Below are 24748 nucleotides of genomic sequence, written 5' to 3'. Positions count from 1 at the left end.
GAATGCTGTCAGACCCTGACTCGACCTCACTATTCACAGATGTGCACCAACATCATGATCTTGCCAGAGCATCACTCTGTCCCCACCACATCTCTGTACCTACACAGGCTTACAGGCCACCACTGAGGACTGAGCCTGACACTTCAATATTAAACCCTTGTCAAGCAAAATCCTCTGCCTGCAAGTCAGCAGTGGCCAGGTACATCCTACTGAGCCAGCTGTAAGAGAGAAATGCAGGAGAATAAGGACACCGAGTTGATTAAGATTTTTGACCATGAAATACCAGATCAGGCTGGGAAAACATGTGAGGGCTATATTTTAACCCGTGCACACAGATGTAATGAAGTTGACACACTGGAGGATTTCCCAGAGCATAGTAAGACTCCGTGCATGATCCCAAGCTCTCAAGCTATGATCAAATTTAGGCTGTTGAGCTATTCTATGCCATGGCAGGCCCAGATGAGACAAGACAAACCTCATCTTTGCATGACTTACTTCCCAGTAAGAAGTAGCAAAGCAGGGAGCAGTTTACCATAATGAACTATGATGTTGTCTCTCTCCTACATGCACTTGAATTTGAGCTTTCTCAGCTACAGAACCAGAATCTAACAAGATCATTCAGAAATCTGGTCTCAACCACATTTGGTTTAGAGAGGAATACTCACTTGTGAAAAAATAAGGAGAGAAGTGTGTCTTTGAAATCAGGTAAGCAGAGCAAGATTTTTACCTGCTCTCAAGCAGTTAGTTGGAATGTATCCCCCACTATGGACTTAAAAGTCACCTCAGTGGCAACATAACCTCCCAGCATATTGAAAACCAGCAGGAAATGTTGAATTAATACATGTATGCTAACAAGCACTCCTACAGCCATGAATGTTTAATCTAGTTTTTCACTAGCTGACACCGTACCCCATGGCTGCTCCGTGGTTTTGAAGCCTTGAGACAAGGGAAGAACTAGAGGGAAATGGCTGTAGAGCAAGGAACCACAGTAAAGCAGTCAGAGGGAAAAGTCCCTGGAGAAAGCCCAGAGCAGAATACTATCACAGCAAAAGATGCCAGGCAGAAATATTAACATCTGGAGTGGGATGGTAGAGGGAGAGAAGGGAGGGAATGTGAGTACCTGGGAAGTCAGTCTTTATCTTCAGTAGTCATGGGGCTACAATTTGGATGATGTGTAGAATACACCCCAGCAATGCATAAGATGTTACCACTTATGTGCTGTGTGTACAAAGAGATGCAAACAGAATGAGTTTTCAGAGTAATACTGGCTGACTGCACAGGCTAAGTTATCACGCACCAACCGACTGCTGGGAGAAAGGAACTTCTACACACCTTTGGGGTCTTACCCATACATCTTAATGTTCTGGACTGTGACAAATGATTGGATAACAACTCTTACTCCCCTTGTCACCATCCATCTTCTTAGGAGGCTTATTTCTTCAAATCCTGATGATGAACCTCTGTAGTCACTTATCTGAGCAGTGAAAATTTATTGCCTTTACCAGAAAATGAAATTCTCCTCTAGGAGAACTGCGATGGACACAAAAGGGCAAATTTCCACCCTGGAGTATATGGATGCATTTTCTTTCTCTTTAGTGCAAACTATATACGTTTATCCAGTGTCAGGATTTGGACCAAAGGGTATGTCCTGTGTTAATAAGAATGGCTAATTTCCAATTAAATAAGCTTACAGATCATAGAGATGCCCTAATGAGGAAAAAAAAAAAAAATCAGGCCCTGTACTAATCCTGCTTTCGCTGCACATATTTAACAGGGCTGCCAAAGCAAAGTCTCCAAAATACTTACTAATTACATTGGACTGCCTCCAGCCGCTGTCACTGCCAGGGAACAGGCAAAGTTTGCAATGAACCAACCCACCAAGAGTTCAAAGATGATATTATTATTTTGGGAAAGCCTTGAAGGGGTCAAGAGAACTGTGGAACAAAGTAGTGCAGGGCTGATTTGGACAGAAAAGAGTCTGTGGGCTCCACGAGCAGCTGTAGAAAAATATTTTGGCACAGCTGGGAGCAGTTCCCAAGCTGGTAAGCTGCAAAAGTGCAGACTAGCACTGACTCCACAGCATTCATGTTGGAATTAAATACATGCTATCTCCAGCAGCTACAGAAACTTTAGCACAGGCTGGAATGTAAAAAAAAGAACAGCTGTAGGGCAGGAGTCTATAAACTCAGCTGAAAGAATCCATATGTGTCTTTTTGTGTGTGTGCAGTGGCAAGATCTGGAATCCCAAGGGTAGTTGTTCCCAGCACAGGGGGAGCCTAAACACCAAAGGATGGCTGAAAGACCTGAAAGCACATCACTGAAGAAAATGAAGTTCATACTTTTGTCGGATCAATGATGAAAACTAGCAGATCTGTGCAAGTGGCATGTGATCCTCATAAGAAACTGTACCAGGAACAGTCTTTCCAGCCTTCCCATCAAGTTGCAGTTAGCCATTAATTAGCTCAGAGTTAAGAACCTCCATTCCATCTTCATAGTGCAAGAAGGGCTGAAAGAGCTGCAGGTGCCCAGTGACACCATAAATATTGATCACAGTGTTCGTTCCACTTCATTAACCACAAAGCACGCAGTGGTCCCCGAGGGAGAGGAAAAGGCAGATGCAATTTTAATCACACTGCCATACCAAAATGCAAACCTCGTGGAATATTATTTTAATTACTGCTCCTTACTCATGCCTATTTAAAAAAAAATTAAAAAAAAATAAAAGGTGTTTCTGGACAGAGTCAAAACCTTTAGCCACCAGGAAGGTGGATCTACACTACATGGATCAGCCCTATGTAACGATACCCAAGTGAGCTCTGCAACCAGCAAAAGCAGTTTTCCAGCCAGCACCTCACCCTGAGCTCGTCAGAAACAGGTCATTAAGCAGCACAACTTCCTGCTACAGCAGCTGGAGTGTTTCTGAGCTACAAACTGGTCTCTGGCAGTGGCCATATAGACTTAGCAGCTTATTCAGACTGACCTATGGTGGTGTGTTGACCCTGGCTGGGCACGAGGTGCCCTCCAAAGCTGCTCCTGCCCTCAGCTAGGCAGGAGGGAGAAAATAGACCCAAAGACTCATGACATGAGTTAGCTGCAAGGAGAGAACACTCACTAGTTACTGTCACGGGCAAAATAGACTTGACTCAGGGAGATTAGTTTAATTTATTACTAGGATAATGAGAAATAAAATCAAATCTTAAAACACCTTCCCTCCACCCCCTTCCTTCTTCCTGGGCTTAACTTCAGCCCAATTTTCTCTCCCAGAAGCCACCCCAGTAGCCCCCCCTGCTACCAAACCCTTGACACACAAACCCAGTACACCTACACAGTACAGTACATAAATCCTAAACCATTTAACCTTCAGAAATATATGTCTGGGAATACTGCCAGTGAATATTAGGAAGGGATTACAGTAAATGTATTAGTTGTCACTGAAAATTAAAATATGGATTTCAATTGAAACTCTATATAAGGGGGACTTTTCCCCCAAAATCCACTAGTCTAGCAGCCATGCTGAACCAAGGGGAAATCACACAACCAGCTCAGACTATGCAGGGCAAGCTGATATATTTTAAAAACTACATTTTTATCTGCTGGAATAAAACATTTTCCTTTTTTATTTTTCTACTTTAATCAGAATATAACCTCATTAAATGACAGTGTGTGAAAAGAACATATAAACTAGAAAGAAAATATAAAAACTTTCTGAATAAATTAATGTTTATTGCTTTTAGACTTTGATATTCTGGTCTTTACTACTTAAATGCAGTTTAAATGTATTACTTGCCACGGCCTTTACGTTAAACCCAGTAAGTCTGCAATTTGTGATAAAACTCCTTATCTCTCTCTTTCTGAACCTACGCAGAGATCCAAGGTTAATTTGCAGATAATATTACTTCATGAAATAATTATCTTAGCCCATAGTACTTAAAATAGCTAAATTCAAGGAAGAGAGTTGAAAAAATGAAGCTGTTAGGGCTTCAGGATGGAAGCTGCTCCCACTGGCACACATCCCCACACTGGTAGCATCTTCAGTGGGAGGCACAGTGTGGGTACCCCAAGCCCAAAACTGTCACTCACACAGGGATACAGGACAGGGATGCTCCATGCTGATGCACATGCCCAGGGCACAGAGCTCCCTGTGGTGGGAAAAGAAGAGGACTCAGCCCCATGCAACCTCACCCTCCAAGCCCCCAAGTGCTAATGACAAGGCAACCTTGCCCTCCTCTTCACAACCCCAGCACTCGCTGAAAAATGACTCTCTTGTGCCATTCTTTCTCATCCTGCTAATTTTTCCAAGCATCCTCCTATTAAACTATACAAATATATTCATTTAGTAAACATCCCATTAACCAGGTCAGCATACAGTATTCACTACTTATTACGGAGCAGCACCAAATCAGTCACAGAAGCAATTATGCAATTGTGGAGCAGACAACTCACTTTAATCTTAATATGGGGCTGGGGATGTACATGCCAATGTTCATTCACATGACTCATTCATTTCCAAGTATTGTATTCCATTTGTTTCACCCTCACTCACACAGCACTCGTGTCTTTTGATTTGTAAGCCTTGTGGGCTGTCAGGAAAGATGAGCTCAGTGCTCCACCCTTCACATCAGGGATTTTTTTCCTTTATTGAATTTAAGGGTTTTTCTAAGATTCTATTGCCTGGGGGGCAGTGGCAGAAACTGGGCTAGATGTTCAGAATCAAGACCTAAATAAGCATTTTCTTAAAAACAAAAGGAAAAAAAAGGCAACAAACATAAAAGAACTAAAGATCTTTCCAGAATTATTTAAAATAGGTGGTTGTAGAGAAGAGAAATCAGAGCTAAGATTCTGGGATGCTATATTTACAACAGGGGGAAAAAAAGAGCCTGTTAAAATTCCAGTTTTATTTGAAGACATACATTTATTGAAACGTCTGGGGAAAACGGGATGCCATATAATATTAACAAACAAGAATATGCTCTGTCAACCACATGCAGCACCACAGACATTTTGAAGACCTAAATAAATAATGTATTAGAAAACCCAGCCTAGGTTGAATTAATGCAGACTCCAATGATACAAATGAACGGCACTAGTGGAATTATTTTCCTGGGATTTAAGTCATATACAGCATTAAAAGTAAAGGCCTTAAGATACTTATTGATAGGCAAGAAACTGCTCTCTTTAGATCTATGCATGCCAGGGGAGCACTCTGCCCAACTTAGAGTCTCAGAGCATTTCCAAGAGAGTTACCAAATCACTCAGCTTTATTTGTAAACACCATGAAACAGAACAAAACACCCTCTTGGCTCTAGTCTCCTTTGACACAGCACTAAGTGTGTACAACAAACAGTGCTGACTTGGTATTAAACTTGGGAAATCTGCTGAAATCAGGGTGGGGGAGGTGATGGGAATTTTGCATCAAGTAAGGAAAAATGGAATTTCAGCTTAGAAGATCTGGTTTCTACGATGGATTATGCGCAGCCAAGACCCATCTTCCCCCTGCTTCAAGCACAGATGGAGCCTTTCCTAACAGAACTGCCTAACACTCAATTAAGTTCATGAGGATTTACCAGTTCTGCTGGGTCACTGCATTTTCACTACAAAAATAGTTGTAGGAGTTTTTATCACATGCACATTTGCCTGTTACTAATGGAACAGCCCTCAAATCAGGAACAGACTTAGGTGCACTACCAGAGGAGCAGGAAAAGAACCCAGATGGACCTCACACCATCTGGAAGTGACTCTGTCCCTCCAGCAAAGCACCCTGGGCTCACTGAATCCCAGCAAACTCCCTGCTCCCTAGCTAGTGGCAGATAAATACTCTCTCTCTCCTTCCAGAAGAGTCACTTTCAAAACTACAACCATCTACCACCAGATGCAGTGCCTGAATCCCCAAAGCACACCACTAGCCACAGGATCAAGCCAGGAGCTAACTTTGTGGAATCGTTTTTCCCTCCTCAGGGATATGAAAGGAAAATATACTGTCATCTGCATGCAGAGCTGCTGCCCTAGTCTGCATAGGTGTGTTGGCTCATTGTTTCCTTTTCTCTCTTTCTGGGCTGGGTATTTACCAGGGTTCACTGGTAGCAACACCATCAGGCAACTGATGGCAGAACATAGGCCACAGCTGTCAGAAAGGAACTGAGCAAATTCATGCCTACAGTCCACGTCTCCACAGAAATTTTTTAATAATGCATCTATTTTAAGAACCATGGCAAAAAGATCCACCAAAATTATACAGTATGAGAAGACCAGACTTCAAATTGCACAATACATCCCAACAATCCAGGATGATTCCATTGCTAAAGAAACTCCATCTCATATATATGTTCTCTTCACAAACTTTGCTCTGACATTTGCAAAGTGCCTAAAGATACAAACTGAACAATCTGTTTATTTAGAAAGGAAACATGAAACATCTTATCCTGTTACTTGTTTAACTCTTCTAAGCAAAGGCAGTACCTAATTTGAAGCAATTACAGACGTGTTTCATACAGACAGAAAGAAAAACACTGAACAATGGAATTTTAAATTGTTCTCAATCTCCTCACAGAGCTAATCTCCCTTGATTCACTAATTCACATTCACTCCAGCATTTCATAAAAGCTCCCATTTATTAAATACCAGATTCAATTCAGAGATAAACAATTTGATAATGTAATCTACACTTAAAATAATAGGTTGGCTTCAAAGTTTGGGGGCAATTAGAAGTTTTCCCTTTATATGGCTGTTCTTAGCATCATTTCTTGTCACAACTTCAGACCTAAAGTCTGTAATCGAGGCCGAACTTGTGTTTCCACACAGGGCAGGATCTGTGTGCAGATCAAATCCTGTCCCACACTGAATTCTGTGGGAAATCTGCCAACAGGAGGGTGTTAAAGAGTATTTAGGAGTCTCATACTGTGGCTGTTTTCCCTGCTCTGCAATTTCTCTCCTGTTTCATCCCATGTTCTTCTCTTTCCATTTCGACCACCTGACTAATCACAAATTGCTGCCTAATGAAGAGTGCAGGCATTACAATACTTAATTAGAATTAACAGGAAGATTTACTTAAAAACCTGAGACACCAATATGCCCCAGAGCCAAATCTCAGTAGTGCAGAACTACCCCAAAATTTCCATGTCCCAAATTCTTAATTAAAAGTTTGTCAAAACTTCTTATTTTACATGGGGGAGCCTTCCCCTCCAGCATCCATTAACCTCAAAAACAAGTGACTAAATTGTTTTTAAATCAGCTCCACTTTATAAACAGCTTGATAAAAAGAAACTCAAAGAAAGTACAAGACTTATCTTTCATTTCCACTCAACAGCCTTCAGAACTACTGTACAAAGGTGGCTCTGGCAATCACTCCTGTCCAGCACATGACGTGCAGCACCAGAGGAATTTCAGCTAGAGAAAAAGCCTTCTGTAGGGCCACCCAGCAGGGAAGGATTAAATTACACCAAAAAAAGCCCTGCTTTTTTTCTCCACTAAAGGGCTGTGGTCAGAGATCAATATGAGAAGCTGTCTATTGAAGTTAGATTCAAATTATTCCTTTATTTAAACCTTGGGAGAAGGTTGCTGCAGACACCCAGAGCACGAAGCACCACCTGACCTCAGGTGCAGCTCCTCCACCTTGTCTGAGGAACAGAGAGCACCAAGACCTCATGGCTGCAGACTGCTCCCAGCCTTTTCTTCTGCCCTGACTCCTCCACATAACTCCTCTCCCTCAGCCCAATCCCTCCTGCAGGCTGAGGTGCAGGGAAGCTCCCAGCCCCACACACCCCTGCTGCTTACAGATGTTCACTCCCAGCTCTCAGCCTCCTGTCTGCAGAATCAGGCTTACTTATTTCTACCTCACACAGAATTTAACTGGCTTCTTTTTGAAACATTTTTCCTTCCCTGAGTTATAGAAGTTGGACTCCATCCCACTAAACCTCACACACAGAATGCAATAAAACACACCCAGTTGTTTCTTTACCCTTATGAACTCCTGTTTAATTTAAAGCTTTTATGCTATTTTGACTATTTCTCTTGGGAAAAAAAAAGTCTTGGCTAAAATAATTTTGAACTGTGAATTGGGCAATTTTCTGTCTATTCAGGATTTGAAATATAACACATACATTAAAAACTATTTTCTGGCTTGTTTTAGCCTGGTGTCCTAAGGAAATCAGGATTTGCCTTCGTGCTGTTTATGTATCTACTGAATACCAGAAAATTTTGAAACTTTCATTAATGTAAATGAAATTTGACAGAGGTTGGTCTCTTAGACTCAAATGCTTACTTGAACTACCAACTAAGCATTGAAGAAAGTCAGAAACCAGTGCCACCACTGAAGGGAAGACATGCCTCTGCCAGGTTTGCTGGCTGGACACAGGCTGGTTAAACACAACTGTCCAGAAGAGGACAAATGCTACAAGTATGCAGAGCATGAAACTTTATCCATTCACCTATTTTTGGATGCTCAAATTAAGTGCTCACACCTGCACAACCTGTTTTGGGATTTCTTGCAAGTTAGCTACAGGATCCTTCAGAAATCTTGTGTGAGAGGTGTCATATACATAGACTTGAATATCTGGTCAAAGACAAATGGTGTAAGGACAGTCTTAATGCAAAAAACTTTGAATTGGTGTATCTCAAGGAGATATTTTGAGTAGGAAACTAAACCCTGAGGAAGATTTGAGGTTACAGCTGTGTAAAGCAGCACTAAAAGCACCATATCAAAACCAGGTGAAAATACCACCGATGTGAATGTTATGAATAGCCAGTGGTCACTGCCAGAGAGCTCCTTTATGTGTATCAAAACTGACAAGGGTGGACTAAAGCACAAAATGCCTTGGAGACTCCACTTGGGATGAGCAGGATAAAAAGATGTCATAATATACCTCAAGACACTGTGTCTGAGACTTAATACAGGTGTTACCAAATCATATACAAGGAGTGAGGAAAATATCTAGGTACGTTAAATATTTCCTTCACTATTAGAAAAGCAGTGAAATCCTTAACCCTTTTTGGAACCTATTTAATCCCAAAAACCAGAACCTTATGGATGTGATTAACCCTCACTGTCACTCTTCCACCTGCTCATCCTAGTACCTTAGCCACCTTTGTGTCACAGATCAGAATCCTGCCCTTAGCAATACTTTTCAAGTGGATCCTTCCAGCCTCCATCCCCTTCCTATCACATAAGTTCCTTTGAGAGCTTCTCATCAACCTACCTAATACAGATCAAGGGGAATCCTATTTTTGCTCACATCTCCCTTTTCTTAAATCAGTATACTCTAAGAAATACAATAACTCTCCAGAAAGATTATGAACTTGACATGTAGGTGAAGTTGTTTAGTGTAAAGAAAACAGCCAAACAGGTATTTTATGCTTCATGCTCCACTTCACTGAGACAACAGGAATTCCTATTAGTCCTCACAGATATGTTTCTAGTTTCTTACTGAAGCAACCTCAGATTTTTGTCCGCAACAGAGGCAAAACTAAATAAAACTATTATACAGTTTCTTTCTGGACTTATAAAATTAACTATAAATACTTCCACAGCTATAAAATACAACACAGGAACCTTATTTCAGTCTCATAATTCAAAGGTTAGAAAGCATCAAACCCAATAAAGATTTCCTGGATATTAAGAACCAGTTTCTAAATAAACAGCTTTAAAGCACACTTTTACACTAGCCCAGTATATAAAAGTTAATTCTTCAAACCTCTTGCACCAAACTAAGAGACCTACAGGTCACACACACATGCTATGCTCTTTAGGTAACCTTTATCACAAGCTCAGATCAACTTAGGTCAATCTTAGTGCATAACATTTAAAACATAAAGGGCAATACAGATCTTTCCATATTAACTGATGTTTATGTTTTTTTAATGTTATCATTCCCATTTCTGGAAGAGCTACCTTGAACCTCTGTTCCAAATCTACAGGTGTTTGAAGCTCAGATTAATTTCTAAAAAACATCAGCACCTGTTGCTCCCTCTCATTAGTGCAAGTGAGAGCTGGATCTTTGAAAATCCATCTCCTCTCTGCTGAAACAGCCAGGGAAGAAACAGCCTTTGCCCTCATCATTTTCACACTGCCCTGAAGTCTTGAAAAACATCTTTTAGAGATATTAGCTATCAAAAATGAGCACTAGATACTGAAAAGAATTGTGATTTTTGCATAGCATTTCATTTGAGGGCATTCTGCACTGACCATAGCTCACGCTTAGCTGGCAGAGAAAAAAAACAATTCACAGGTAGCTGTAATACATTATACTGACAAGCACAGGAAAGACAAAAGCTGGTGATATACCTAATCAACTCCACTGTATCTCCATCTGCCAAATTCAAGGAGCTAAAATTACCACTGGATACTCACTGTAGCTGCCTCCTGGATCACTGGCACAAGACACACCCTGAGCATTTGAAACAGCACAGTCACAGTTTAGCAGGAAATCATGCAACACATTTGCACTAAAAGTAAAAGAAAATCAGAGTATGCTTGAGTTTATCTTCTTAATTCAAGCCCACAATCTTCCACCTTTCCAGCACTAGATATTTCAGCCTGTACTTTAGTGCAATATTCCTGACTTCAAGACAGAAATTTACACAAACTACAAGAATTGTTTATAGACTTTTCAGTTTCTGTCTTCCTTGGCTTGTGCAACATATGTTTACTATAATTTTGAATGAAGAAAAACTGTTCAAAGTGTGACTAAGCAAAGAAAGCTCTAACTTTTCGGCTGCTTACCTTAAAATTACCCCAATGCTGATCTTCTGCTTCTTTTGCAGACATCTCTTTCAGCAGAGGATGCAAATACAGTAAATTCTCTTCATCTCGGGACAGTGTCTGTCCTCAGATTGTCTGTGCACCAGTCCTAGAGCAAGGCACAATCTGGATTTTGCCTTTTTTAATATTTCCAGCAGGACACATCAAATATTTGGCACGGTACCAGCTGCTGGGAGGTATTCCAGCAGGACACATCAAATATTTGGCACAATACCAGCTGCTGGGAGGTGAGGCTTGATGGAGGCAGCTAAACCCAATCCACCTGGCTCATTAACAGCCAGCCTGCTCAAAGAGCACATCAATCTTTATGACTACACAAAAAAACAGGTCTCAAATCTACTGAGCAAACCACACACCATACTTCAGGATTCCTCAAACACTCATAATACTTATCAGCCTTGCTACTACACTGCAACATCCTCCTTCCACCAAGGCTACTAAACGAGAAATATGGATCCTACCTGACTGCTAGAAAGCTTTGCATGTTGCTTTCCAGGATTTGTGTTTCTCACAGTCAGGAAAACATACTGGTTTGGGATCAGCAGCTGCAGTGACGAGGTGTGGTTGGGATACACACAGGAACCAAGAGGAGGAATGAGCAATGTGATGCAAAAGGCTGAGCCCCATGGTGGTAACTGAACCTGCAGGCTTGGAAGAACAGGTACCTGTTTAATTGTATTGATTGTATGTGCAAGTCTGTCGAGCAACTGGATAATTTTACCATTCCCTACAAAATGACTCCAAATCTTAGAGCTGCAAAGTTGTCTCACCTCCAGTTTGCAATTACATGACTAGTTCATAACTCTATGTATTAATCACACCCTCCTCAGGCACAACTCCCATTGCAGCTCTGTCCTAATGCTGACAGCACACAAATTTGACCAAAGCAGCATAGAAGTCTGTGTTTCTGAACCTCAATGATCTAAGAAGCTGAGACAAAACAGCTCCTAATCCATCAACCAGCTAGTTAACTTTTAGCTAGCCATGATTCTCTCACTCCCTGCCAATCACTCAGAGCACACTCTCCTCATGCCCCTCTCAGTACATCAGAGCCCTCAGTGATATACAGCATGTACAGGCAGAGCTGGGAAAAAGCATCACTGAAGAAAAATTGATTTTCATTACTCCATGTGTTAAGGTCAAATTAAACACAGGTGCCTTTCCATGTTAACTTGAAAACAAATATTTTAATTTTACAAATAAAACTGCTTCTTTGAATCTCCAAAAGTTTCTGTTGCTAAAATAAAAAATGACCACAATCTAAGCTTATGCTACTCTTACAGGAGAAACAAAAACTCAATTTGCCATCAGACCTGGTGTTGTGCCACTGGAGAGAATTCATCAATAGAGATCTAAGATCTTATTCTGATGTGTCAGAAAGAACTTATTTCCAACTTATTTGCAATAAACTGAACACGGTAAATCTTTTCTCTGGGGAATTAAACAGATGCTGCAAATTAGTTCTATATCATTAACCCATTGCAAAATGAAAACTCATTAATTCTGCCCAGGTAAGAACTTGACATTGCTGAGATTGGACTCAATGATCTTAGAGGTCTTTTCCAACCTAAGTGATCCTGTGATTCATGTTAAAAACAGGACTTGCCAGATCACTGCTACCTTCATGGAATCATAGAATCATCAAGGTTGGAGGAGACCTCTAAGGTTATCAAGTCCAACCATTAACCTGTAACTCTGCTCTAATCCCTAAACAATATCCTCCAGCAGCAAATCCAGGGACCTCTTAAAAAATTCCAGGGATGGTGACTCCACCACCTCCCTTGGCAACCTATTCCAGTGCCTGAACACCCTAACAGTGAAAAAACTTTTCTAACATCTATCTGAAACTCCCCTGTCTCAGCTTCTGACCATTCCCTCTAGTCCCCTCATTGCAGGGAGAGCAGAAGAGACCATGCTCTACCTCTCTACAACACCTCTTCATGCTCTCAAACAGGAATGAAACCAGCCATCATCTCTCCTTGCAGCCCCTTCCTTCTGGAGGGCTCCAGCAGAGCTGGTGGGGATGCTCCTGCCTCTCATGACACTGTGCACAGCACTCATCACAGACTGTCTCTGTGGACTCTCAGGGACCACAGGACACATTGTGATTGACCTGGAAGCACAGACAGGTAACTGAGCACACCATTGTCAATATTCTACCCCCAAAGTGTCTTCAGTTTCTCTAAGTGCAGAGCTTCACTGTCAACCTGTGGCAGAACACTATATTGGATCTTAAAATAACACTGCTTTGATTACCTTACTTTCCTTTACTCCTCGCTTGAATTCCAACAGGATTTCAGTGTCTGCTCTGTCAGTCGAGCCATGTGAATAATGGATTTCTGTTTGGGCACTGAACCAAGCAAAAAAAAAGAAGAAAAAAAGAAATAAAAAGGAAAAAGGAAGAAAAAATTCTAACTGTTTAAAGTAGTCTGAAGAGAGACAGGGGGGAGGATTTAGGAAAAAAGTAGTTTCAAGATAAAGCAAAATGTTTGTTTAATCTGAAAGGAATCTTTTGCTTTTATGTTAACAATCTCTACTAAAATATTTTGATTTTTTAATTTTGTTTAATACTTTGCCTAGCTCATTTACAAAAAGAAAAAAGCAAACATTAATCATTTAATCTAAAAAATGCTGAAAGCAAACATTTTTGACGCTGAAATACTGTTCTCCAGTCTTACAAGTAAAACTGTTGGATGGAACAGAAATTTGGGAATAGACCTATTTCAACCCAAGCATGTACTTTTTCGGTGAACTTATGAACACGTAAATACAAAAATCCTCTTGTCTTCTTGTCAAGTGCCATGTCCTAGATACCAATTGCCTAGAACCAAAGAGATGGCACAGAAAAATCAAGCAAAACTACTCTGCTGAAGTTACTCTTTCCAGTACAGCCACAACAGCAGCACCAGCACCAGCAGAAAGGTTTTCTGCTCAAAGGCAAAAGAAGCAATAGGCCTAAAAGTTTGGTGAAGACCCTTATTTTGTGTGCTCCTTCTATTCACCAACCTCTGCAAATACATCTTGCCATTTGGGGGGATTTGGTTTGGGTTTTTTCCACTGGTATCACACTTCTGATCTAAAAGTGACTGATTTTTTACTCCATAAGGATTTGTTCCAGCTGCTCATGCAGCCTCAAGGCTCAGGAAATGGGTGCTGCTCCTAGCTGAGATAACTCTTGCAGCTTGAAGCCAGCAGCTTATTCCATGGAGAAAGCTTAAAGAAAACCATAACCATAACAGCTGCCACCATAACAGCTATGACAGCAGAATTTTAGAAAAGTTTATTTCTAAGCTACTATCTGGGCAGAATGGGGACGCCAGGACGTGCCTGATACTATTCATCAGAGATGGCTGGGAAGGGTGCACAGACACCTCCAAAGTGCCTGGGAGCACTGGGTGAGGCAGGAGCTGCTGAAGATGGTGCTTTTGTGACAGGTCCCAGGAACAGTCCTTTGGGTACTACAGGAGAAGAGACAGCAGAGTTCTTCTGGGCCCCTCTGCACTCAGCACCTGCATCTCCCTACACTGCATGGAATGTTCACAAATAAGGAATGGAGAGATTATTTGGCACTGTTAGAACTACTGTCCTCAAAAAGGAAGACAACTCCACAATTTTGGATTGCCAGGTTGGAAGGAGCCCTGAACAACCTGATCTAGAGGGTGGCACCCATGTCCATGGATGTGTGTGTTTGGAATGAGATTATCCTTAAGGTCCCTTCCAACCCAAACTATCCTATGATTCTATGAATTTTAACACCCACAAAACAAAGAAACCCTGACACCAAGCTGACAGTATAGAAAGGCAAATAGTCAGCAGCTTTGGAGCTGTGATTAGATTTGTTAACCAGGAGTACAGTAAAAGAGCCTGAATCCAGCAAAATCACACAACCTTTGCATTAAACCTTCTGAATAAAACAATTAAGCCTTTGGGTGTGAATTATTCCCTATTTTTGATTACTGAGACACTATGCTGTTCACTGTCAGAGAAATCATCTTTGCTACTAATAGTCCTTCTGGTAGGAATCTGAATAAGCAAAAGCAAATTAATAAATTATGACATGGGAATTACAACAAAATAGACTGACGACTTGTGGGTATGATTCTGAATAATAACACTTCACAATCTATTCAAGAGCACTGCTAATAGGTGAGAATTTGTTTAGGGTATTGTCAGAAACATTTACAAAATGCCTGGAAAATGAATTGTTACTTTTATGAGTCATTCTTGTTACTTTACAAATTTATTGTTCCAGTTCCCATTGCATATGCTGTTAGGTGGTACTCCTTACCATAATGATTACTCTGTTCACAGGCACTCCTAAAAATCCTCATTTCTTTCAACATTTGTCTGGTTTCAGTCTGATTGTCTATTATTAATGATGCCTAAAATAAATATGGAAAACAACAATAAAAAGGGTGCCCAAATTTCTCCATCAGAATGAACCCGACAACATTTATAATGTTAAAATGCATGTTGATATGTATTTCTTAGCACCTAAATCAAATAACCATGAAATAACCTATGAAGGCACAACACCTCCTCTCTGGCCAGAGGTTCTACCTGCTGACCCTGAGCCAAGTCCTGCTGTTTAACATTATCTGCAGTGTTCTGCACACTGCTACGACACAGAATTCCCCTTGACTCATCATATTCAAGGTGCTTGCAGCTCTCACAAAGACAGAAGAAACATAGTACACAAAAGATGATTTTGCTCATTGTCTTCAAAAAATGAAATACAATTAATTTTGGCTACTGCACAAATGCAATATAAAATGGAAGTTTTGATCATGTTTGTGTTTTGTTCATCTACTGAACAGCAACACTTAAGGAGCAACAAATGAACCGGAAAATTTTCAGAGTTATTTTCATCTGGTCAACGCAGAGCAATGTTTGTCGGTTCTAATCAAGACTGCCCAAAATCAAACGTCAAATACTTGCAACTATCTGATCAAGAATACATTACAAACATTACTCAATTCATTGCTGATAACTCAATTCCTTGAGATTATTCAATTCCTTGTTGAACAACTGAAAACACCAAATCCATGAAAAACATCACATAATTCTTGAGTTGTCTGTGAATATGAGAAAAGTTTTCTAATAAATTCTTTGATCTGAATTATAGATCCATGTGCCCAATGACACGCAATCCAATTTTCAGTATAATCATCAATTTTCCTATACTACTCTTTCGGCTTCACAGACTTCGCCAAAAATATCCTTTACCCTTCACTAGCTAAATAAAAAACACTTTGCTGAAAAATTTAGTTTGGAAGAAGTATGCATTAGAGGTATTTTTCCATTCTATGCATTATTTCACTGCATTTCTACACATTATTTAATGTCATTAGATTGATTACACTACTGTATTTTGTTGGTACAGAAGAGGAACACTTGAGGGATAAGGACCAGACACTAAGAGTATCTCATATGTGTCATATTCATGTGCAGTAACTTACTAGCAGAGACTAGAGACAGTACTAGGTGGGAGCAGACACTCAGCAATGATGAAGTAATGAGAATATTATGATGTTCTCATTCCTCCTCATCTGGGTTAAGTGCTGCAAATCACAAATTACAGACTCCAGCTACTCCACGAAAAACTGCTGTATGTAGTATGTGCCCTATAAATGCCTCTCCATTATGGACCCCCTGCATTAACCTATTCGAGAAACAAGTTTTTGTACATCTAGACTGACTTCAGTGCTACATCACTGAAATCCATACAAGTCCTTATAACAAGATATTACCTTGACAGGGAAGTCTTCAGAGAAACCCTGCAAATCAGAGACAGACTCACCTGTGACTTGCTCCTGAGTTGCTCAGGCCAGCAGCAGTTTGTTACCTGGGTCAGCACCACAAAGTCTTCTCAACAGAAAGGATAGCTTTTTTTAGCATGGAAAGAAAGGACACCACAGCAGCTCCAAAGAGGAGGTTTCAGTTGGAGATAGAGGTTAGTTAGCCACAGCAGCAAATCCTCAGCCATGGGAGAGAGAACCAAAAAACACAGCCAGTTCCCTTCTGCTGCAGTCAGTGTAATTAAAACTCATTTCTAGCAAGTAAAAAGTGTCCTCAGGAGAAAGGTCTCATGTCTCTGAGGCATAGAGAGCAGCACACAACAGCCCAGCATTACCCAGAAGAGCACAGGCTGGTGAAGGACACATGTTCAGCCACATTATGGATAGAGGGAGGGGAGAAGGTGGGCAAGGGCAAGAAGCTGTGATGCCAAGCTCTCCTGCAGCATGGTTGACAGAAACAGCACAGAGATCAGCCTCTTCTAAAGAGAGGTGAATCAACACAATGCAGCAAGAAGAGGAAAGCATCATGCCAAGAAGTCTGGCATTTATATGAAATTTAAAAAAAAGGTATCTTGCAGGCAGAGATACAGAGAAGACCCAGTGCATCCAAATCAACATACTCCAGGTCCAAATGAACTGTTGTCAAGATGATGATACACTGGATTTTGTCATTTAACATTTGACATTAACATAAAAAATGCAATTTTTTTAAATCCCTTTCAGCATTCAGTGGGAATACTGAGCAACAATGCCAGGCACGAATGGCAGAATAACTGGATAAAAGACTGGATTTTAAGAGACAGAGTTCAATTCTACAAAAGATGCTTAAGTAAATGAAAATACCAGCACATAATGCAGCTACCCTAAATGCTTTCAGCAGGGCTGTTACTTGCACAGAATATTGAACACGTGTACAATGCTAAGCATGAGCACAGGCCTTGTGCTATTTTACCTGTAATTGATACATCTCAGTTTCACACGACTCCCTCCTGGCCTCCTACTCCCAGCTAACCAGCTATTCCAGGTAAAACACATTATGCAAGTCTGACACTTACTCCAACTTTCAGCCAAAAAAAGACTACTTTTCGCAAAGGAAATCTAGCTAAGAGAACATTACCAAAGGAAATAAGGTTACGAGCGAATCAACTAACGTTACTTGATTGAGAGAAGAAATAATTTTATAGTTTTTCCAAGTTCTACTTTAAGGATTCTTCCAGACTTATCCTGAAAATTCAGAAGGGCTTCAAAGCAGTATTAAGCAATGCTTCTCACTTGACTAGTGATCTGGATATTTCCTTGTGAAACCTTCTCAGTTATAACCAGACACCAATCACGTCTAGGGACAATGTTTGCCTCGGGGTGGTGGGATGGGAAGAATGTCCTGACGTATTTTTTTTTGTAAAGACAACGTGCACAGAGTAATTGAAATGAAAAGAGTATTGTGAGACCTTGTTGAAGAACTGAGTGAAGAAGAGGCTACTGAAGGATCATAGATCCCTGTTCAAACTGTTCTCTGTGCCTATCTGCCATGGATTATGGTTTTCTTCCCAGTCACACATTGGTCCATAGAAGTGGATGTTGGCACAGTTTTAACAGTGGGAAGTACACAGTGCTCCTTAGCAATACCACCCTCCATCTGCACACATCACTGCAGGCCTAGACTTAGAGTTATGATCACACATCAGTAGAGACCACTCAGACAAAATTCAGAGTCAGCTCTTTGCTCTCCACTATATTCTAGCTGTGTCATTTTATAACAGCTGAACATTTTTTCACAAATGTACAAGAAAAGCACCCAGATTTAAATTTATTTCAGCAGAATCAGCTCTTCAGACAAAGCAGACATCACTTCTTTCTGTCAGGTTCTAATGCCTTGTAACTGACACACCATTTTAACCTCTTGCCAATTAACCTCTCGTTATCAACCTGAAATTGTTTCCTGTGATCAGTCTCAGCACCATGTAAAAGAAGAATTCTCCATTTCAGATATAATGTCAGGCTCTAAAGTTGCACAATTTTGCCACTTTTGAGATGATAGCACAGTCTCACTGTGACTAAGGACTGCAAAATTGTGCTCCATGTAATTGAATCTAAAGATCTGACAACGCTGACCTTATCAAGAAATGAAACTTTTGGCTGAGGCTCAAACCATACACAAGAAATAAGATCTTGCTGGTTGTTTGTAAACGTCATATAAAAATGTACTTATTCATTATTAACAACATGTACACTGAACACTCTGTAGGTCTCAAACTGCTGCCAAGTGAAGGATTACTTGGTACAATCATTTCATTTACATCTTAGTCTTGTATTAATTTTGGCAGCACAACCAAGCATCCCTTCTCATGACTGTAACAGGGTTACTGCAACAAGCTAAACATTCAGACCATGCAGTAAAAACTGAGGATAGCAGAAATGCCAGAGCCTGGGTTAATGTTCTGAATGCCCACAGTGCTGCTGACCTCAGTGACAGCTCTACTTTAGCAGATGATGTGCAAGAAGGATTCTAGGGAGAACCAGGCCATTGGTATCCCACTTCTGTGGCAATAATGCCAGCAATAACAGCACGTGACCTGTACAATGAAGGTGGTAAAGGGCCTTGGAGGGGAAGCCATGTGAGGAGTGGCTGAGGTCACTTGGTCTGCTCAGCCTGGAGAAGAGGAGACTGAGGGGAGATCTCATCATTTTATACAACTTCCTCATGGGGGGAAGTGGAGGGGCAGGCACTGACCTCTTCTCTCTGGCAACCAGTGACAGAACCTGAGGGAATGGTCTGAAGTGCCAGGGGAGATTTAGGCTGGATATTGGAAAATGGTTCTTCCCCAAGAGGGTGTTTGGGCACTGGAACAGCTCCCCAGGGAAGCTGTCACAGCCCTAAGCCAGACAGAGCTCAAGAGGAGTTTGGACAATGCTCTCAGGCACAGAGTGTGATTCTCAGGGCTGTCCTGTGCAGGGACAGGAGTTGGACTACATGATCCTCAAAGGTCCCTTCCAACTCCGTATATTCTGTGATTCTATACTGGTGATAGAAGAGAAGGCTCCAAGCAAAATCCCAGGTCCTATCAGCACTAGGTTCTCATGAGCAACACAGTCAACTCAAAAATCTGAAAGTGGCATAAAAACTCAGTAAGGAGCTATTGTAAATATTCACAAATGCTCTGCAGCAGAATGTCATGTTAGGAGGAGGCACAAAAATCCACAGGGCTTTTAGGCCCACACCACCACTTACCTTTCTGGCTCTTGCAGACAGCTTTCAGGATGCGGCGCCCGGGGCCACATTCTCCATGGTCAGGCACACACATTCCTTCTGACACATTCCACTCGTAACACACTGGGTCTTCACAAGGAATAGATTCAACCAAGTGAGGACAACCTGCCTGGGTGCCCACAGGATCCACAATCACTTGTCTGTGTCTCATCCTAAAGCCTGGAAAAGGCAGAACGGAATTAACTGGCAAGCAGCAAAAATATTTATGCAATAATCTAGTAGCAAGAGGACTATATAGGGCATGTGGAACTGGGGGATATAAAGACAAACAAGAGTACAGCATTTACAGACTGGATTGACTGGGACAGCACTAGGCTGTATGTGCCCACAGCCTAGGGATGCACAATCTGACAGTGAGTAAAGAATTCCAGCAACCCACATGTTTCACATTTCTTTTTCCCTTTCATCAGCGTTAGCTAGAAACACACATGTCAAAATCCAGACATTTACCAGTGATGCATATATTAATGCAATAACATTAAGATAAAAAGAGAGGAATAGTTAAGGAACTGAAGATATAAAGGACATCTATATTCTGCCTGGGAATCCACTAACGAAAAGACTTGTTTTGAGACACAGCAGAGCAGTTTACTAAGAAATTAGTATTCTGCTTTATGAAGGTGCAAGGTTTTCTGATACATAATGCATATCAGACCTCTTTGAAATGACATCCTATTAAACTGGAAGATTCAAATGTAAAGTGGAAGAAAAAGGTTACAGAAATAATCATAGAATTGATTACATAATCTACCTCCTTCTGAATAAAACCAAAAGTCAGGTTGCTGTATAAAATGCAGAACTAATGCACAAGTATCTTTCACCGTGTTCTGTTATGTAAATGACACAGAATTTTGAGAGAAAGGCAGTCAAACACATGGTGGGTTTTCTTCTGACAGCCTCAGAGCAGGGGCAAACACACAGCATTACTAGAGGCCATGTGGAAGTGCTTTGGCTATGAAACAGAAAAGAAAATCAAAAATAAAACATTCCAGAGAATATAACAGACCAAACTTCCACAGTTCTCTAATGAGCAAAAAGAAATTATTCAAAACAATTTAAACATGAAATGCTTTTGCAAATATTTATATTTAAACATATTTTTTCATTATTTCTTTTATTCAGTTTGAAAACTTCTAACCAGCTCAAATCACTTCACAAACTCATGCAGTTTCCAGAGAAGTGTAATTGCCAAACAATAATATCCATTCCCTGACATGAACTCCAAGAGTCATCTTTCCACCTCAGAGCCTTAGAAAAGGCTCTGCAAGGAATCTTGATGTGTTGCACCAACAAATAAGTACAGCAGTCAATTAAGATCCAGTGGAAGTTAAATTATACTTGTATACTCTTCTTCCAGGAATTTAAACCAAACCAGAACAATGAGAACAACCTCTTGGGTCAGCCTAACTCCAGATTTCAGGCCTGTGGGATGCACCTCAGTCCCAACACATTCCAGTCTCACCCAGGAACGCAGCAAGACTTCCAAGGGGGATCAGAGAGGGACAGCCTGGCACTAGGGTAGTCTGCAGCTGCTAGCCTAAGAAACCCTCCTTTTTTACAAGTTCAGTGCAGGATAAAAGGATCTGAATCAGGTTGAAAAATCTTATCTTTTCCTCTTTTTTATTTCTCCAACGAACAACTGCAAAAAGCTTTTAAAGGTCATGTTCCACTACACACATCTAAAAGCTTCATCCCACGTTAGATTAATTCAGGAAAAAAAAAATACATTAAGCTCCCGATGTAGAATTTGACACCACTGGTTTTGCAATGTTATTGTAATATTCCATTACCTGCTGTAGCTCCCCCAGTGCTGCACAAAGCAACACACAAGGGCAGTTCTCACCTCGTCCTCCGTGGCGGTGCTGGCAGTTCTCGTGCAGACAGGGACCCCACGCCGACCAGGAGGACACCACACACTCAGCTGGGCATGGCAGGTGACACACCTCAGAGGTGGAGGGTGCAGGACCCTGGCAAAGCTTCCCATCAACTGGTCTAGCAACTAAGAGGAAAAAAAGAAACAAAGGCAAAAAGAAAAGCGAGGCTGTAACTTTGCCCTGACCAACACACAGCCCTATGGAGTTCATTGCTGACCTTAGTTTTCCAGGATGCACAAAAAAATGCAGTGATTTTTCAGGGTCTTATCTCCCAAAAGCAAAAAAGTTAATCCCGTGTTCAACAAGGCACTTCAAGTTTTATCTAAATGGGCCATATTTAGCAGGCCAATTGAGACTATGCTCAGTAGTAAGCAGGTGCTTTAAAACTAGATTCAATGCTGATTTTCATCAATGCTGGAGCAACAAACCATAATCTAATCCCCCACGTTTATGGCCAGGGAGATGTTTTACACCAGATTGAAGAGAAAGACATCTAAGAAGGAAATCTAAACAGCTCATGCTGCAATTGAGGCAGGTGCTGGACAGAGGCAGGTGATTAAAACTCAAGCACAGGGCAATCCCTCCATCCCCTGCAGGGGCACTGCAACCTCTGGATTATAGATGCAAGTTCCAGACCTTTGAATTTTCTCCATCTGCTTCCAAAAAAATTGAGTAGAGCTCTCAGTTGCTTCTACACAGACACATACAGAAAGCATCTTCCCTGCCTGGGAAGTAAGACACTTATTGAGTTGCCTGCACTCTCCAATCCCCTATCCCAGAAATGATCTGACTCCAGACTCTGACAAGTATCAGTTTAGTTGATACTGACAATACATTTGAAAAGTTGACTCCCTTTGTATTTTCATTTATCATAAGAGATTTCTAGTTTCAATTAACTTCTCTCACCTTTTTATTCGGGGCAGAGGGAGGAAGGAAAAGAAGGCGAAAGACTCTCAAATCTATCTTCTGAGTCATTATATGATATTGCATTTTAATTACATTATGGGCTGAATTTGGCTGTCTCTTTAGATAAATCAATATCAAAGCAGTCTTTCAAAAGGCACAGGCTTGTTTGAGTTTACTTTGCCATGGTATTACCAAGACTTCATTAATTTTTATAGCTACTGAGTTTGTTTTATCCTCATTTTTATTTTTAATGTCTGTTTTTCTTTGCTTCCATGCATGGAATTGATTTGAAAAGAATTCAGGAAAACATGCCCAATATATGAGTAATCTTTTCTTTTTCTGATATTCTACCATTTTCTTTAAAATGAATCATTTGAAGAAAAACACAACTATTTTTCTTTAAAGCACAAGACTTCAGTGCTCAAAATTCCAATAAATTTTCATTTGCACATCTTGAAGCTGAGACTTCAGACCAGTATCAGTGCTCATGACTCCAGCTCATCAGAATACCAGGATTAAACAACAGATGTGATTTAATTCCAAGTCAAAAGATAATATATTAGTAAAAAAAGACCACTCTCTGAATCATTTCTGAGACACTGTAAGGCCTTTGACATGTTCATTTAGAGATTACAAGGTGGCATAAATTCAATTCACCTGAATGTTCACATAAAGAGACCTTTTCTAGAGACCTTGCAAGTGAAGTGACAGACAGAATGAGATAAATATTCGAGTTTTAAGGATAAGAGCATTTATTTTACCAAGCCTCATGCATGGCTTGACCTGCCTTTCAGCATCAAGCTCTGCAGAACTCTATCAGTTTTTGAGAGTTCATTTGAAGAAACAAAACAAAATAAAACTGAGTGCAGATGGTCAACCCAAGGAATAAAGTCCAGTCCTACTCTGCTCCAACTCAAGGTGTCATTGTTAGCCATGACTTTTTCCTCCTCACTTATTTTTAGATTGCTTCTACAGTGAATTTAACTATTTAAATGTGGAAGCAACTAGGAAAGGCAGGATGGTTCTCCTGTCTTGAAAACCAAGCAATGTGCCCAAGGATGCTTTACAGTGAATTTGGATGAAAGAAAAAGAAGATAAATGGATCATAGAAAGTTAAAGGGGCAAGTTTTTGTTGGTAGGCTGAGCCTACCCCAGCTCTCCCAGATTCATGGAAGTCTTCACCTTATTCTGAAGGAAATCCCTGCCTTCCTCTCCCTGCAATCACCTCCCTGCTCCTCTTCCTCCCTTGGGGCAATGCCCTATTTAATTCTAGCATTGGAAGCTCTTTTCCCAGCACCTACATCCTACTTGTCACTGGAATAAAACTGCTTGTTTGCTCACTTTCTTCAGTAGTTCTATATATTCTATAAAAGGTAAATACTATTCTAATCTAATATCCCAATACATTCTGGGCCTGTGCCAGCTTATACTCACTCTACACTGACTGAAATCCTCCAGTCAAAGTCCTCAGGAGTAAGACAAGTGCAAAAAGAAACAAGCTGCATTAATTAATGCACATACAATACCATCCTTTTCCAATACCAGGCAGGTATAGAGACCCAAACTTTCCAGCATGATAGACTGAGTGACTAGATGAACCAGCAGAGTCCTCTTTAAAACTGAGTTTCAGTCCTTCATCAGCCATTCGATTAAAAACTCTGACTTCCATCCATTTTATTTCAGAGCTTGATGTGATTCTCCTATTGCTATTCCTGCACACTCTAACAACTTTTCTAATTATTACTTTTTTTAAGTTATGTATAAGGCAGTTTTTTTCCGTGAACCTTTCAAATGCCAAAATTCTCACACACTGCAGCCTCCAAATGGCACAGATAGCCTGGCTGGGGATGTCTTGTCCAGGAAAAAGACCTGATGCCCATGATAAATAAACACAGCTGCTAGGAGTGTCTTTACTTACTGGACAGCATTCTGATTTTGTTTTACTTTTTTTAAGTTATGTATAAGGCAGTTTTTTTCCGTGAACCTTTCAAATGCCAAAATTCTCACACACTGCAGCCTCCAAATGGCACAGATAGCCTGGCTGGGGATGTCTTGTCCAGGAAAAAGACCTGATGCCCATGATAAATAAACACAGCTGCTAGGAGTGTCTTTACTTACTGGACAGCATTCTGATTTTGTTATTGTCTCT

General features: G+C 40.7%; 1 protein-coding gene across 1 annotated transcript in view; it reads right to left on the bottom strand.

Annotated features, from left to right (window-relative positions):
- LOC103802483 (thrombospondin type-1 domain-containing protein 7B-like) overlaps positions 1-24748 on the bottom strand; it is a gene marked incomplete at both ends in the record, with an annotated part of 77789 nt that overhangs the window by 24909 nt on the left and 28132 nt on the right. The window contains 2 exons of the mRNA XM_009074963.1: positions 19781-19978; positions 21663-21818. Of these exons, the coding sequence (XP_009073211.1) occupies positions 19781-19978; positions 21663-21818 (354 nt within the window). The remainder of the gene's footprint in view (positions 1-19780; positions 19979-21662; positions 21819-24748) is intronic.

This window comes from Acanthisitta chloris, unplaced genomic scaffold (genome assembly GCF_000695815.1).
Source record: "Acanthisitta chloris isolate BGI_N310 unplaced genomic scaffold, ASM69581v1 scaffold17455, whole genome shotgun sequence".
Classification (NCBI taxonomy): domain Eukaryota; kingdom Metazoa; phylum Chordata; class Aves; order Passeriformes; family Acanthisittidae; genus Acanthisitta; species Acanthisitta chloris.
The sequence above is the reverse complement of the archived record's forward strand: the minus strand, read 5'-3'. Positions and strand labels throughout refer to the sequence as shown.